The sequence below is a fragment of the Buceros rhinoceros genome, unplaced genomic scaffold (assembly GCF_000710305.1).
Source record: "Buceros rhinoceros silvestris isolate BGI_N320 unplaced genomic scaffold, ASM71030v1 scaffold16587, whole genome shotgun sequence".
Taxonomy (NCBI): Eukaryota; Metazoa; Chordata; class Aves; order Bucerotiformes; family Bucerotidae; genus Buceros; species Buceros rhinoceros.
This window is the reverse complement of record NW_010421732.1, coordinates 49,085-66,162: the sequence shown is the minus strand read 5'-3', so window position 1 is coordinate 66,162 and position 17,078 is coordinate 49,085. Positions and strand designations below refer to the sequence as shown.

Below are 17,078 nucleotides of genomic sequence, written 5' to 3'. Positions count from 1 at the left end.
AAGGGGGGGGAGGAATTGAACGAACAGCCTTTTTCCATTTTAAAACACACACATTTGTGTTAAATGATGCTTTTCCCAAGCCGCTTTTATTAGTATTGTTCTAAATTGCAAGTTGTCACATCCACCAGCCTCTAAATTAGCAGTCCTCTGTGTTGCTATAGTAACACCGTGGCCACTAAAATATAGACTCCGGCGGAGAAAGGCAAGCTCAGACTGCAGCTCATTTATTTGAAGGTTTTGGCAGCAGAGTATCTCCACAAAGTCTTTATTTTATACCCTTTGAATACTTGCATTTTAACTCTTTCAACCAAACGCAGGGCGTTGTGCTAGAAGTTGTGTTCTATTTAGGACGGGGTACCTGAGCTGAACAGAGTTAGTCAGTACAGGGGTGTAGCTGGCTGTGGACTGCTCTGTCCTTCTCTTCCCTTCGGTTTTGGGCCGAGTGATTGATGCCTTTTTGAGGTGAGGCTAAGAAGACAGGGCGGTATTGTCTTCTCCACTTCCTCTATCTGAAAGGCTGCCCATCTCCTTTTCATGACGCGCTCCCTCATCGGTAACCTGGACAACGGAAACCTACCCTGGTGGAGCGGAAAGGGAGTTTCTTGTTTAGTGAACAAACTCCTCTGTGATAATGGGAATGGACTTGCGTATTCCCGCTTGGCTGGAAGTCAGGGTGTTGGTCAGTGCTGGGAGCTGGGTGAACTACAGCAAGACTCAGTGTTTTGTGCGTGTCCCCATTTAAATTACAAAGTATGATAAACACTATGGGCTCTCCCTTGAATTTAATCGCTTCTCCTTCTGCACGTCACTGAAATATGCTCTTAATTTCACGAGCTCAGACTTCTTTTCCTGATCTGTTCTACCCAGTTTGCAGTCCAGTTCCCCCGCTTTCTACTGTTTGTCAAGTTCATCTTGTCTCCTCACTGTGGCTTTACATCTGGCAGGTGTTTCTCTTCAGCCTCAGATCGCCTTCCCAGGCCTGACCCCTAACCTCAGTTTCCCTCTTCCAGCTCCTTGTCCCCAAAATCTTCACACACTGAGTTGTAGCAGTTCTTGCACTGACTCCATTCTTCTCACAGTGACCTTGACCGAGTCCTTTGGTTCTTCATCCACCCGTGGGCTCCCTGAGCTCTTGCAGTATTCTTCTGTTCCAAGCCTTCCATGCCCGGCTAGTCATGGCTGTCCAGCACCAGTGTTTTCTCCATCATCTACGTTACTTTAACCATTCCTCTCGTATTTCTAGTATTTCTCTTTTTGGGGGGTATACCTATCATTTCCTGCTCTGAGCCCATTAGGAGATTCCATGAGTGGTGAGTCCATGTGGGTTATAAGTGACCAGCTTGCCAGTTCTCAGTGTCTTACAGGTTTTCTAATGTTTACAGGTTATGTTCATGCAGCATCTACCGCAGGGTAATGAGTGACCCTGAGCACTGCTCCCCACGGTAAATAGGGCTGGTGTCATTTCCCGTATTAGAATAAAAAAATCCCACGTGTACGGCAGAATGCAGAGGTCTGGGAAGAATCCTGGCAGAAAGTATTAGGTTAAAATTAGAGTTTTGAGTGCCAACCACTGTAAATTTTTATCAACCAATTATGTCTAAATACCCATCTCTTCTCCTTGGAATAAAGAGAAGTAATAAGGCCCTTACTTTACAAACCTAAAAAAGGATTAGTGTGTTTAATCCCTACTCAGATAAATCCTGCATGTCTTGTCCCAGTTTTGTAACAACTTTATTGGGGATACCAGTGGATAAGTGGGTATTTTCAGTACCATTTGTGTTGAAAATGTTTTTTCTCCCCCACCCACCACCCCACCCCCCCAAAAAAAAAAAATTGTATTTTACCAGTATTCCAAATATCTGATGTTAAACCATTTGGGATATGTCTCCTGCTACATTCTCAGAAAGCACATAGTTGTGTCAGCAGTTGTGTTGTTGAAGCCCTCTGTAGTAGCAGAGTAGGAAAGAGGCTTGTAGAGGTGGTAGGCTTTTAGCTGAGCTCAGCCAGTGCCGTTCAGTACCTTCAGGTACGGGGCTGCTGACATGAGCTTTTACTTCAGATGATACGGTACGTGCTCTGGAGGCTCCCAGTCTGCTGCTTTACTGCCGTCAGGTTACAGCTTTTCACAGATGACCTAGTCCCAGCAGAAAGTCTTGACCTCTCACTTTTTCAGCACTTCAGAGGTTAATTTTGTTGAGGGATCAGATTTCTTTCTAGGGGAAGTTTCTGATGATCACCTTCCAGCTAGGCTTTACTTCCCAGTGTCTTTCAGAGCTGCTGAACGGTGAGGGCTCTGTTGGAAAACAACCTTACTCCAACTTTTTTTTCCAAGCCTCTTCCAAGGTAGTCAAGTTACAAGCTGTTTTATTTAGGGGGGTGTTGGATGGTAGCCTAATGAAGGTGTCAACCTGCAAAATAAATCTAAGCCCCTTTGCTGGAATTCTTCATGGGCAACAAGGTGAAGTGCTTTGGCCAGGGAGTATTGCAAGGTAAGAGATTTTCTTTCCGGTCGTGTTACACCTTTGTGTAAGCAGGTTTAGCTTTGGAAATGCTGGCAGCAGTGAAACACCGCAGGTGATGGGGAGAATCTGAGGAGTTTTCTCCCTGCACTATCTATTTAATTTCAGTCGCTGTGTGCTGCATGAAATAAATACATTTTTAGTGGATTACAAATATTTGAGCAACACAATAGGAAATGCCCTGTGTGGGAGCTGACAGCTATTACTGGATGTGTTTCTTCTGGCTTCGCCTCAGGGTTCTGTGAGGTTTATCGATAATTATTAGCGCCTCTCAGGTTGCAATCTCACCGGTGCTCTCTCCACTAGTGTTACAGGCTTTTAGCCCCCCAAAACTATGGGGCTTTGTTGTCTTTTAGCACTGGAAGTTTGCAAAGGAGGAACCTCTGTGGGAATGAGCTCGCTCTGCAGGGAAACAAAGGCGGGTGTGAGGCTGTTTCAGGCCAGATCACAGCCCAGAGTGCACTTGCTTTTTAGGATGTAATAATGCAGTTCTTATTCTCACTCCTGTGCAAATTTCTGTCGGCTTCCTGATTTCTCTGAGTAAGGTTAGAAGATCTTTTGCCTTTTTACGGTTTCTTTCAAATAAAGCCTAATTTTAAAGGCTGACATAAAGCAGGAGTTATTGGCGCTACTTGGGACGTTGCGCTTCTGCCAGGAAAAAACCTGCTTTCAGAATTGGTAATAGCTGACCTCTTCCATGTGACAAAGAATAAAGTATTCCACTTGATTATGCGTCTGTCCTGTAAATCTCAGGCGTGATAATGATGGTTGAGTTTCAGGGCTTTGGCTTCCTGAGGGACAGGGCTGTGCCTCTGAGCAAATTAACACCTTTTATTGCCAAGTTCAGCTTTATTTAAGACAGATGTCAGCAGGCTGTAATGCATTCAGAAAGACAAATTTTATGTTTTTCTCCTTTTTTTCTGGTGGGACAAGAGTGTGCAAGCATACGCTGTGTCTCCATGTGCTTAGCTGCAGCTGATACTGCTCCGTGAGAGAGGAGCAGCTCTCCTGGGTGAAATCTGTGCTTTGCTGTGCACTGGGTTTTGCCTTAAAAAATTTATGTAGAAGATTTACAGTGTATTTTGAATAAGGAGGAACTTCAACAGTGACTGTGAATTGCTTCGTGCATATAGACCACTTCTTCATTTTGTGCCTGCATGTTTCTTTCTTGGGATTACAGCCTGCAGACCTTAAAAGATTTGCGTGGGTGTCACTAGAGGAGTTGCAGCATCAGGAGGGGTTAAAACTAGACTGGGAAGGAAAGGAGCCCTCTTCTACCTGCCAGCTGCTGGAGGGCTTGGCTCTGTGGGTGTGTTTAGTAGCCATCTTTCCCCTGGGTGAGGCTGCCCAGCAGTCCCAGGTGGCCCTTTGTGCTGGAGGAGTGGGTGGGCGAGTGGCCCTGGCCAAAGGGCAAGTGACCCTGCCTGCTAGGAGGCAAATGGCCACAGGAGCAGGTGGGTTCAGCCCCTTTTGAAAGCCCACTCAGCAGTGGGGGATTTGCCTCTTGCATAGTTATGTTTCCTCACTGCCCTTCATTCCTTTTCTTCCCTGTTGTAGTTACGTCAGTCCTGTAAGAATTTAGCTAATCTATTATTTTTCTTGGTGTTCAAGCCTGGTTTTGTTGTGTTTTGGAGCCTCTGGTGAAGCAGGCTGCCAGGTACCAGTAACTGCTGGTGAGCTGCTGGGTTCTCCCCAGCTCAGTCCAGTGCTGATGTGGTGTGCAGGTGGGAGATAGGGGGGGTCGGAAACCTGTCGGTATTTTCAGTGAGCGCCGCCCCTTCTTTTTAAGTAGTAATAGAGCCTTTGTTCGAGGAGGTGGTGGGATCCCGAAGGTGTCTGCTTTTGGGGGAGAAGGTATAAACCAGTGAGTAAGGCAGAGGAAAGAAACCTGCCTGATCCGGTGTTTGGTTATCAGAGCTCTCCATCCCTTGTCAGGGCAACCTCCCGCCTGCCTGGAGGAGGAGGAGGAGGAGGTTTTTGGGCTGGGGCCTGGCCAAGAGGGAGGAGGAGGAGGCATATTGCGGTGGTGATCCATACCTAGGTCTTTGCCAGGGAGCTCCTCCCTGTTCCCTCACCCCAGGGAGAGTGCAGGGAGCTGGGCTGTCCACTGCAGCATCCCCAGCGCCTTTGTCTTGACCCCTGTGGGGTCTGTTCAGCCCGTCGCTGTTGCTGTACAGGGATGTACTTTACCAGAATTTATTTTCTGGAGAGCACCAGAGGCTTTGTGCATAAACAAGGATTTCTGACTTCCATTAGAAGACTTTTCTAAGCACTTCTTACTCTCTTGGAAACAAATGCATAACAAACAAACATGTCTTTTTACATAAGAACAACTAAAACTTAACGTTGACCTTACTGTGATAGGAGGACACGCTTTTCTTTCCAGCTGTCGCTGGTGAAAATCAGTTGGAGTCGATGCAAGGAACGATGAGGGATGAGTATCGATCCCATGGCCAGGGAGCAGGGAGGCGAGGGGCAGGGTGCCCTGTGCTGGGCTATAAACTGCTTTGTAAACACAGTCTTCAGGCAGAACAGTAAGTGGGGGACACCAGAACTATGGTTTGCGGGTCCTGAGCCCAGGAAGAAGGGGCTGGTAGCTGGCTGGAGCGTTTCTCTGAGTTCCTCAGGCATCGCCGGCAGTCTGTGTTGCTCTGAGTGCTGCTCAGGTCAACGGCAGTGCCAGTGCCTTGCTCTGGTTCCTCACCTTCCCCCGAGGTGCTGCACTGCCAGAGGAACTGATGTGGTGACCTATGGCCAAGAAAACAAGTTCCACCGGTCAAGCACTTAGCAAGTGAGTGGGGTTGTGCTGGCTGCTGCTCTGAGGACTCTGGAAGGGTCCTGGTCCTCCTGAAGGGTCTGGGAGCGGGATGGCTGCAGATGAAGAAGGTGCCACTGGAATTCCTGCTTTAGAGCAGGAGCCCATGAGTTTCGGCAGAGAGTTGGGTTGCTTTCATGAAGCTCTGGAGTGTTTCGGATGGTAAACTCTGAGGGTGGCTGAGTTCAGCAGCTCCCGTGTGTGTGTGCTCAGCTGGGTTCACTTCAAGTTTGACAATGACTTGGTCGAATTCCTGGTCAGATTTTAAGGGACAAAATAAAATCCAGTGTGATTTTTACAAGGTTATTAGCACCGACATAAAAAGATTAAATGCAAAGAGCACGTGCCCTTTCCTAGCTTCTACAGATCTTTCCTTACCCAACCTTTTATGACACTAATTAATACTTTTCATCTGTGAGTTATTCTTTTACAAATAGGTGTTTTAAGTGTAAATCCTGGAACGTTATGTTGGACAAATTCTAAACAGAGCTTGACAGAGAGCGGCGTGTCAGCGTGGTAAACCAGTCGCTACACGTGAAAACGGTCTGAATAGCTCACGGCACACTTGGAGCACTTGAACTCTGCACCAAAACCTGTCGTTAAAAGGATTAGGTTCTGCTCCAGAAAGAACAGCTGGAAGTGGTCTGTGTTAATTTTGCCTGCTTTACTTTTCACTTTTCATGGTGTGGCTTTACAAAGTGTTTCAAGGGAACCTCGGCTCCACCTTGGGTTAGAAACAAAGAGGTTTATTTTAAAATACCTATAATGAGATGTAATAGGGGAGTCACCAAGCACTTGGAGGAGGTGGGGGATGGATAACCATGTAAAATCCATTAATTAATTGCACTACTCTCGAAGCAGATTTCCATCCATTCTTTTACAAACACTTACTTGTCACCTTCCATAATAGTTTGAGAGGAAAAACATGCAAGGGTCTGTAAAAGGGTTTTGGATTTCTGACACAGTGATGTCAGTGCTGTAGGAAATCCCAGGAGAAAACGGTGGAAACTGCAGTATTTAGTATCTCATGTTATTGCACATTTACAGTTACCTGGCTGCTTTATTTTCCCTTTTAATTCTTGGAGGATGCTCTGACGTTTCAATCATTTTGCTCCTTGACTTGTTGTTGTTGTTCTCCGATCAACTCATAAATAGTTAAATTTTTGAGTAGAAGAGGATAATACCATGTTTCCACTTGAAATGTTGTAAAGCCCCAAGGCTTCGTCTTGGACAAATGTATTTTTCAGCAGCTCATTGTAATTTTGGTTTTGACTGGAGATCCAGCAAAGTTAAAATCCACACCCATCCGAGGAGAAGGGTGCATTTTCAGCCTTTATTTAGTAGGATTTCAGTGCCTCCTTTGCTTTGGACTTGCAAAGGGGGGAGATTTCTGCAGCGAGGGGGGCTGTGCTGAGGATCAGGGCACAGTTTCAGATGCTGTCCAAGTTGACAAAGAAGAGACAGTTCCATAGATGATGATTCTGCAAGATGGAAAAGTGCTGATAGACGGTGGAAAAATGCAAGACTGAGCCTAACCGCTTGCAGACCCGCTTCAGAAAGGCAGCCTGGAGTGGCTGCCCTGGTGCTGTACGTGGGCGATCCATAGTAGCAGCATTGTCTGACACTTAAGGGCGAGCAGGCGGAGGTGGGGAGGGAGAGACGGGGGCTTAGGGTGCTTGGTTTCGTAGAGAGCACGAGGCAGCTTTGTGGGGGCTTTTAAGTGATGTGGTGATAGTTTTAAAGTGGATAGTTGTATAATTTTTTCATATGTAATACACTTTTAAGGTTTTTTGGGTTTAGTTTTCAGTAATCAAAGTAAAGCTTCGGGTGACTGATCAAATAGAGAACGGAAAGCTCAAACATTTCAGCTTCAGGTTATGGCTGAGTAGAGTTTTGCTGACATCAGGAATTATTAATTGCAACAGCTAAATTACAAAGATGTTATCATGGCTCTGGGAGCCAAGAACACCATAATTAGGAGGGTTGTTAGATTCCCCATCCTGCTTCCTTACTTTTGACTTTAACCATTAAGGGACTGGATCCAGGTAAAAGTGAACTAGTTTATGTGGAGGGCTTGGGGTTGTTTCGGGAACAACGTGAAGCAGAGATAGATACCTCGATGTGTTAACAGATGCTGCTCTCCCACATGCAGGTATGGGCAAGGAGCGGTGTGTCCTGTCCTGTTTTACATCACACCAAATCTGGTGTGAGGGGCTCCTTGGTGGGGGCAGCCTTTAGTGTGTGGATCACTGACAGCAGGTGAAACAGTGCACGTGCTGTAATCCCTTTTCAGCAGGATGTGGTTTATGCTCATAAAGCTGCTTGCACTGGCACCTGGTTCGCGGAGCTCGGTGGGTTCTACCCACACATTTCATGCATTAGAACTGCATCAACAATTGTTTATGGAGGTTTTCAAAAGTATTTTAAATTTCTTAAGATGATGTGTTTTCTTGTTCTCCTACATCCTGTTGCCTTCCAGCTAGAGAGTGACCCTCTACTGAAGTGATTTTCTAAATCAAAGCTGAAGCTGAGATGTCTGGGTTTAGCTGACAGCATCGTCCCTTGTCTGAACAGCTGTTGGCGTCAGTGGCATCACTCGGTGCTGTCCGCGTGCCTACAGGAGCTGTGCCGGTTGGCTTCTGGCAGCCCGAATGCCAGACATCTCTCTTTGGAGCTCAGAATCCCTCATCTATTTTGATTTCCTAATAGATTAGCAAACTTGAAAATGCAGAGTGAGAGTTGGTCATAGTTTCCATCAGAACGCCAGCCTTGGAGCCCAGGATGTACTCAAGGGGAAGCCACAACCATCAATGTATTCAAGTGCATGTTTCTAGCTTTGTCCTCGGGCACACGTCCCCGTTCAGAAGGGCACTCAAATATTTCCATAATGCCTGAGATTGCCCAGCTAAAGTCAGCAGGACTGGCTGATGCCAGTAAAACAACTTATGATTAACATCAGACGCATTCTTTAGGTGCTGATGGACTCGAGCCTGTGGTGGTTTAAGGGTGGCAGATGTTGGAAATGTCGTTTCTGTAGGTTCAGGATGGAACTGAGTCACGCAGAATTGTATGGGGGGCATTGTCACATCTCGAAGAAGATTCCTAAGAAGGAAATTAAACTGTAATTAATTAGGAAATCAAACTGTTTAATTTCCTAAGAAGGAAATTAAACTGTAAACATGGAAAATGTTGTCGTTGCTGATAGTATTAGGATTTTATTGTAGCTCAGAAATAGAAAAGATGATGTTAGCTGCTGCACAAAACTTTGGAAGACGAGGAGCATAGTCTTTCACATGGTTATTTTAATAATGTTTTGTAAATTAATTTATAGACTTATAAAGTGTAGGAATTGTATTTGCTTTATGTCACAGGTTTTGAAATAGACGTAAATATCAACTATGGGGCCTGCTTTTAAAATCTGAAATTTAGAAGTGATACAACTTTCAATATTTTGCATTATAATATTTAATTGCCTACTATATATATAAAAAAAGATACTGCAAAGAATTCTTTACGTTCTTTTGCAAGTTTTTAATTTTCTCCATACTAGGTAATCGCTGGGGGCAGGGATTCCCCCCTGCCTCCCCATATTTACATTCCATGGGTTTCTTTGTATGGTCCCACTGTAGCATCGCCCACAGCATAGACTACAGTGTTTCTTTCCAATCAGGAGAGCTGGTGTGTCTGTGGTTTTTATCCAATAGTGTTTGGAAAAGTCCCTCTGCAAAGCCAGAGCCTTGCCTGTAACTGGGACGCTCCTGGAAGTCAGTCGGAACCGGCAGGAGTGTGTTGTAATAAGTTAGAGGTCACCAGATGAAGGGCCACCTCGAGGCTCTGTGGAACGGAGCCTGCAGCGGAGGGCAGCGGCTGGTCCCCGTGTCCATCCCCATCCCACCCCGTCCCTCCCGCAGCTGGCTGAGCACTCCCGTGTCCTGAAGGCAAAATTGATCTGCCTTGCTGAAACCGTTCATCTGAGCTTCCCAGCTTGCCTGGTCTGCAGTGATATGGGGAGAACTGGCACAAGTGACTGCGCTGGCAGGTTGATGAGGACCGTAACTGGGAGCAAAGAGCAGCTGGGAGCAATAACCCTTCCCGCAGGCCCGCAGAGGAGCGTGTCCCTGTGGCTGGCTGCTCTCCCTGTGGTTCCACAAACTGGGCTGCTGGTTGAGCTCTGCGCAGTTCCCTCAAAGGCCTTATATAGATGTGGGCGAACAAAATCCTCCCAAGAGAGCAAAAAGCAATTAAAAATTACCAAAGCGTCATTAAAACTCTGTACCAGTAGCTGTTTTGTAGAAAAGTGAAATGCTTTTACTTTCAAAGCTGCCAAAGGTTATACAGTAAATCTCTGGAGAAGCTGGAATGTCTTCCCAGAGCTACTTACAGGACAGTTTTTCAATCCCAGCGTTACTGTTCTTGGAGAAGGAGCACTTGTGAGCCAATTTATAAATCTCTTCCTTAAACAGCTTTTTTTTTTACGGGCATTTTAGGAGTAGAACATCTGGCTTGACTTTTAGATTGTTTTGATTGTGTCTGTTCTAACATTCAAATTGCTTCACGTGTGGATACTTTTTGCTGGTGCTTTCTGTGTCCTAAACTTCCAGTTACATGTTTCTCATTTACTAGAACATGCTGAAGCTCTCTCTTCACACTGGAAGAAGGCAGTGCTGAATAGTAAACTGTTAGCAGATCTCCTTGAGAAGGATGAAGTGCAGCTCAGGAGGGTTATGTACCGTCTGAACAGCTAAACTTTCAGTTGTTAAAAATTTCTGAGACCAGTAATGCTGTCAATGATAAATCCAGATTGTTGCCCACAGTTTTGCTTCAGTTTGCTTCAGGATAAATTTTTTACTTGCATTTCGGTTCCATTATCTTAGCAAGTCAGTGCTGTGCCTACCTGGAGATGTGTTCTTACCACCGCCATCCCCTGCCCTGGGACTGCAGGCATCAATGTTGAGGGTCCCTTGGAAGTTTTCCTCATCAAACTTTCTGTTGAGTCAGGAAGAGTGGCATTGTTGGCTTAACGCTGGTATCCATTAGGCTTTGTGGCATCCGTATGGTCCATGAGCTGTATGGATTTAGACTTGAAGTGCCAAGAGCAGACCGTTCTCATCTGGCATCCACAAGCAGGATAAGGCTTGTAGAAATAAGACTTTTCCTTCTGAATGATGTTTTTTCTTTTGACCCTTCTCTTCTACCTTTGCTGTGCTTTTTCTCCAGCTGGGATGACAGCAGCTCCGTCAGCAGTGGGATCAGTGACACCATAGATAACCTCAGTACCGATGACATTAACACCAGCTCCTCTATCAGCTCCTATGCCAACACACCTGCCTCCTCCCGCAAGAACTTGGACGCACAGGTAAGGTCGCTGCTTTGGACAAGTAACATGGGCGTTATTTTCCGTGCATAACAGGTATAGGCGTGTTAAGGTGGATGAACTTGAGCACACAGCCAGCCTTCAGTACAGACGGTATCGCCGGAAAGACGATGTCAGGCAGTGGTAACCGCCTTATCACACGGGGCATTTACGAATATCTCCTCTGTGTGGCACCCGTGGCATCTGCACTGCGGTGGTGTGGCAGCAAGTGGCTTCTGCCCTCCTAGGGGTGCCATTGCACAGATAACATCCATCGGTGGATGGGATTATTGTCCTGTTTTTTAGCTCTAGAGCAGGTATTACCTTTTTACTTAAAGAACAGAATTTAATTTAAGTCAACAGGAAAATTTAAAGATTATTTATGCTTCCACTGGAAATGTAAGTGTGCTAGGCAAGTGAAATAGATGGTTTTAAACTTCCAGGGCTGTGCGTTACTGCAGGCTTTGTATTTTGGCAGCAATTCATAGGAGGCTAAATTTTACCTCCATCAGCAGCGTACGTGTGCTCAGACACCACACATCCAAAGAAGGTAAAACAAGCGAAGGTATCCGGTGGTTTGTCATTCATCAGTTAGAGAGTTGCAGTAATATAAACTGCTTTTTTCCCCCAATTGTAGAGAATTTTGTTTGGAAAAGTGCAGGACTGGGAATTCCAGCTTTGCTCTTTGTACACCCACCTGCTCAGGGGCCTCAGGTGTTGGGTGTCAGAGCAAGGACTTGGCACTGCAGCAGGCAGAGGAGCGGAGTGTAGGTATGACCTCCTCTTCTGTTTCTTTCCTCTTTCATTCTTCTCCAGTCCCTTTCGTGACTGGACCCTCAATCTGGTTTTAATATCAGTTTTAATGTAGACGTGCGGTTGCTGTGAAGTGTTACTCTGCCTACAGGACTGTGGTGCGAGCCTATATTAGTCTCTGTTCCCTTGCCTCAAAGTGCACACTTGAGCCTACATGAAAGGTTTCCAGTTAGCCTCTGGTCGTGTATCAGCGACTGCATGGGTGCTTGAAACTGCCCATACAAGTTGAGAGGAGTTAAGATCTATCAAGCATGGTTTTCAGTACATAACAGAGAGAGTAACATGGACAACTAGAAGTATTTTTTGACAATTGTTACTGTCTCAACATTGTAATACTACTGGGGGGAAAAAAGGGAGACGTGACTAAACATTAAGGAAAAGAAATAGAAACTCATTTGCCTGCTATCTTCTGATGGATCAGATTCTTGGAAACACCTCTGAGAGATCAAAATCTGTGTTGAGGAACGCCTCTTCCTCCTCCACAACCATTGCAGCATCCAAGAGAGCGCAGACATACACCAGAAGAAAAGCAGCCGAAGCCTGGACAGGCAGTAGAGCGTGGTCTTTAGAAGAGGAAGCTGGAGCCAAGACATACAAATGTGTTTGCAGGTTTTTGATGTGTGTCTGTGACCTGCTTCTCTCCTCAGTTTTCACGGCTGACAGTATTTATTCTAACTTACACTATTATCTGCAAATTATTGTCCACAAAACACTTTGTTGTTTGAACTGAATATCCTTTTCAACCAAGGGAATGAAAATAGCTTGGAGTGATGGAACCAGTTGTAGCTTGCAGGGTTGTTTTTTTGCTGCCCAAAGTAGTCCTCCGAGCTCGTGACACAGTGGATGCTGCACATACGCCTTTTTTGTTGTGCCTGGAGTGCTGGATGATGCCAGTACCCACGTTTGCGTTCCCCTGGGCAGTGAACCACAAAGGACTGGCAGATATCTGCAGAGGGATGTGGACTTCTCAGGGTATGCGCTGCTTTCCTTCTCCTAAACAGTAGCCACTTTAAAGCTGCTGAGATTCTGCCACATCTTTTAGAGGTGGTACAGAAGGTGGATTTCAGATAATTAAAGAGGGAGCTCAAAGCTAATCCATGTGCAGCTGGGAGTCCAGACAAGTTAGGTAGCAACATCAGAGGGAGAGAGACGTATCATGGCAGCATCTGCTGATAACATCCGTTAACTTCTGTGGAATCATCTCTGCGAGGGAAGAAGACGTGGTTGCAGCAGGAAGAAAGTCTCTGCTAAGAAACTGATTTTTCAGAGCTGGCGAGTACCCCGTACTCCAGAAGCTGTAGGTCCTTCATCTTTGAGAAACAGGACTTAAATATGATATTAACTCCTCCTTCATAGACATTCGTAGTTGTGGCCCATTTTTGTAACAGTGCTATGAAGATGTTTGCAAATTGGTTCTGAGCAAGCTGGTGACTTGAACCAGCATTTGCCTTAGCGTGTTCCTACGTCTTGCTGATTATGCCAAGTACCAAACCACTCAATATAGCAATATGACTTTGGGGGCCCTAATGTTTCCCCCTTCCATTGCTCAGACTTAGGCAAGCTCCCTTTTACTTGGCACTGCACGTAGCGTGCCTTTAAGGTCACATCATACACATACTTTAAGGAGAAAGCAAGAGCTGATGGGTGTTTGAAAATAACTTCTTTAACTGAACTAAAATGGAAGAGATCAAGTAATAAACTTGTTCATGTGATGCTAAAAAGTTGGGAAGAAAAGGAAACAATTTCTTCAAATAGAAAACAGCAGCATCTTGAAGATGTGGGATCAAGGCAACTTCTCGGTTTCACTGGAGCAGAGATGGATTTGGTCTGTTCACAACTTCAGCAGCAGTTTTACAAAACTTATTCCTAAAGTTGAGAAATCCTGGTGGTTACTGCAACTGCCAGCTCAGGCAGGCTTTGCTCCCAGCGCGTGCTCGCTAGGTCTTGCCATGACCTCCAACAAACAACTTCTACCCACTCCAGGCCTTCCAGGCAGGTGGAGTTTCAGCTGCAATCCTGAGGCCAGGTTTCACCATGTTTTGGTTTTGATTCCTCAGTCGTGTTTCTGTGCTGCTCTCCGTGTTCACCCTTCAACAGAAACATCGCTGGCCAGAGGGCTTCAAGGGTAGTGGGCAGCCGTTCGAAGGCTATGGAAAAACTTTGGCCGTGGGTGTAGCACTGGGATGAACTGGGAGAGAGCAAAGATAGAGTTGTTTTCTCTGCTGAGCCTGTGCTGTTCCTACAGGTGTGAAGGAGCGGAAGTAGAAGGCACAGAAATATTTCATAGTCAACCAAACCAAAACCAACCTTTCCTAGCAAGTAGGTGTGTTTCTTGATCTTGAACACTGACAGTGTAAATACACCGTTCCAGACAGGGTACTTTCATAGTCAACCAAACCAAAACCAACCTTTCCTAGCAAGTAGGTGTGTTTCTTGATCTTGAACACTGACAGTGTAAATACACTGTTCCAGACAGGGTACTTGAAGCAAGATACTAATGAGAGCACGTGAGGGATGATGTTCAGGTGGTTTTGTTGGTCACATATTTGTTGTTTCTTGCCTGTGCTGTCTTCCAAGGTAAATGCAGGAGATGTTTGTGTGAAATGATAATTTTAGAGAAACGCAGAAACAGTCGCGCTGTGAATTTATTGCACACCTACCAATGGTCATAGACAGGTCACCAGCGCCAAACCCTGCGGCCGTGGGAAGAGAAGGGAGTTTGAAAGCAGAGTTTCATCAAGCCTGTGCTGAGTTGCGCTCTTCGAATGGAGAGGCAGGGAAACAGTATTTGCATAGGATGAGGAAAGTGCAAGAAAATAATATCTAAATCCGTAATTCAGCCAAAGCTTGTTGGTCTAATGACAAGTAACCCAGGCCCTGCCTATTTCACATGACTGAAGAAAGACGGTTGTGATGTGTGGTGTCAGCTTTCAGAGGCTGGTCGCTTAGACTAGTTTTTCAGGCTTTTTTAAAAAAGAGTAATTATAGTAACAAGCAGAGGACATGAAACCACAACTCCCTTAGATTCTTTAATATTAATGGGATGATCTGATAGGAGAAGAAAAGTCATAAACTTGAAACATACTTCAGGAACTTAAAAATAAAATACACCATTTTGCTGAAAACATGGCAATGATCATGCGTCCTTTCCTGAGCTGTGTCTGATTACTGAAAGGGAGTAGAAGATTGTGGGCTTTATAATGCTTTGGGATATTTAAATTAATTTCATTTTAAGTGACAGTACTATTCGACTACTGCACAGTGCTGGGCACATTACCTTCTGCTGAGGCTGCAGGGAAGAGATGGTACTCAGCATCTCACCGCCGTTTGCCAACACTTATATGATCAAGTGTTGCATTGTCATGATCCTGTGACGGTCGAAGACTTCAGCTATCAATTTTTTATCCAGATCAGGGTCAAATGTATGGGCATTTGTCATTTGTGCCTGACCACAAAATAGTTGGTTGTAGTGTTACAAAATGTGCCCAAACTAATCAACAGCGTTTGACAGGAGAAGTAGAATTCTGCAAGAGAATTTCTATCAGCGATAGAAATACTAACGTGTGGGGAATATATTGAGATATATAGAGATATGTATTTTTTTAATAGGGTAACAGATGTAAATTAAGTATTTCTGAGAATTTTTGCAAAAGCTTGCTAGTGAGAAAATTCTATATTGGTATTGACCTTTGCAAAATTCTGTGCAAAGAATAGGGAAAAAGCCGTTTTGTAGGAGTGGAATATCAATTAAAACCCAAGGTAAGTTATGTCTTTAAGTCAGCCGTGTGTATTGTTAAAAAGTTGTTGAGGATTCATTTTTCTTCAGTGCTTGGGTGTCCTCCTCCTCCTGGATTAGAATGAGCAGCATTCCAAATCTGTTCCAAAAGCTGCCTCCTCATGCTCCGGCGATCAGATTGCCAGACGAGAGATAGGAGAGCAGCAAGAACAAAGGAAAGCTGGCTGCGCAGGTTTGAAATGGGCTGCTGGCATCGCAGTAAAAGGGTTTGTCAGAAATCTGAGAGGAAGAATTATAAATGTCATGGAGCTGAATATGTCCTTTATAAATCAAGTGTTGGGGTTTTTTTATTTTTGGGTCTCTTTTTCTTTATTCAAAGGGGTATGGCTGTTTACATTTTTTTGCATTTTTTTTCCTTGCGTATTAAAAAAAAAAATCATTGTTGGAGTTCGTTCCTTGCTGTGACATTTCTTTATCCAAGTCATGTTACGTTTGTCGGTACCCAGAGGTGGTTGCTGAGTTGATTAATCAGTTTGATGTTTCTCGTTTGTGAAGCTTCTCAGTAGAAAGGCTTGCCCTGAAGGTTACAGTGCAATTCCTTATCTGTTCTAGACTGATGCAGAAAAGCATTCCCAGGTTGAGCGGAATTCCTTGTGGTCCAGTGATGAAGTCAAGAAATCAGACGGAGGATCTGATAGCGGCATAAAAATGGAGCCAGGATCTAAATGGAGGCGGAATGCCTCTGATGTGTCAGATGAATCTGACAAAAGCACTTCGGGTAGGAAGAACACTGTTATTTCGCAGACGGGCTCCTGGCGACGGGGCATGTCGGCTCAGGTTGGCATTACCACACCAAGGACTAAACCTTCAACCGCCTCAGGCACGTTAAAGACACCTGGAACAGGTGAGAAAAGGTGTAAGATATAAACAAGCCAAAAAGTGTGTTCGGTATAAAAACAGTTTAAATACTTTCCAGAGGCAGAACCTGAACTTCAGGTAATCCTGTCTTTATTTTTAGATAATGTTTGAACCTATGCAGCGTCTTGTACGTCCACGGTTCTATTTCTGTTCATTTGAAAATGCGTGTTTTGGATTAGTACACCCTGAAAGTTGTTTTCATGACAACTCGACTTCAGCCCAGCTATTTGTTGGGCACAGTGTTGCCATACGAAGAATACCTAATACAATTTCAGCTTTTGAAGTCACGGTTAACTTTAAGAACATACAGTATGTGTGGTTGAGGAGATTTTATCTTTTTTTTTGTTGTTCCCCACACTAAACCAGCATGTTAATTTCTACTAAACGCTATTTAGTTCTGGATTTTCTTATAAATGCATTAGTGATTGTGGCACTTGCAGATGTGTGATTGAAAATTGATTTAATTTACGTAATCGAGAAATGCAAGTTAATACCTCTCCTCTTATTTTGTCACGTACACAACTGTACATTAAAACGTTGACGTTGGATGCTCTCTTAAATGATGCCTTTTAGGAAAATGATACTAATGGCCTAACACTACTTCTGTCTAACGATAAAAAAGGGTCAATCTGTGGTAGCTACAGAGGGAAGCGTTTTTTTTTTCTTCTCTGTCACTATGACGTAAGACTGTTCTGCTTTTCATATTCTCAAGGGCAAACATACCACATACTTCTTCTCTGGCAAGTCTGCATGTATAACTCACTAGAGTGGCATGTAAGTTCCGTGCGGACGAGGTCAGAACTTGTAACCACACTCTAGTGGCTAACACGCTTTTGCTTTTCATGCTGCTTTGAGTTTCATCATTTGCTTGATGTTTTCAAGTCATTAAATATTAGAATTCTTTTTCTATTTTTGTAGTGAAAA

General features: G+C 44.6%; 1 protein-coding gene across 1 annotated transcript in view; it reads left to right on the top strand.

The window, feature by feature from the left end:
* NAV2 (neuron navigator 2) overlaps positions 1–17,078 on the top strand; it is a gene marked incomplete at its 5' end in the record, with an annotated part of 84,801 nt that overhangs the window by 22,773 nt on the left and 44,950 nt on the right. Inside the window, 2 exons of the mRNA XM_010139801.1 lie at positions 10,552–10,690; positions 15,849–16,145. Coding sequence (XP_010138103.1) covers positions 10,552–10,690; positions 15,849–16,145 — 436 coding nt within the window. The remainder of the gene's footprint in view (positions 1–10,551; positions 10,691–15,848; positions 16,146–17,078) is intronic.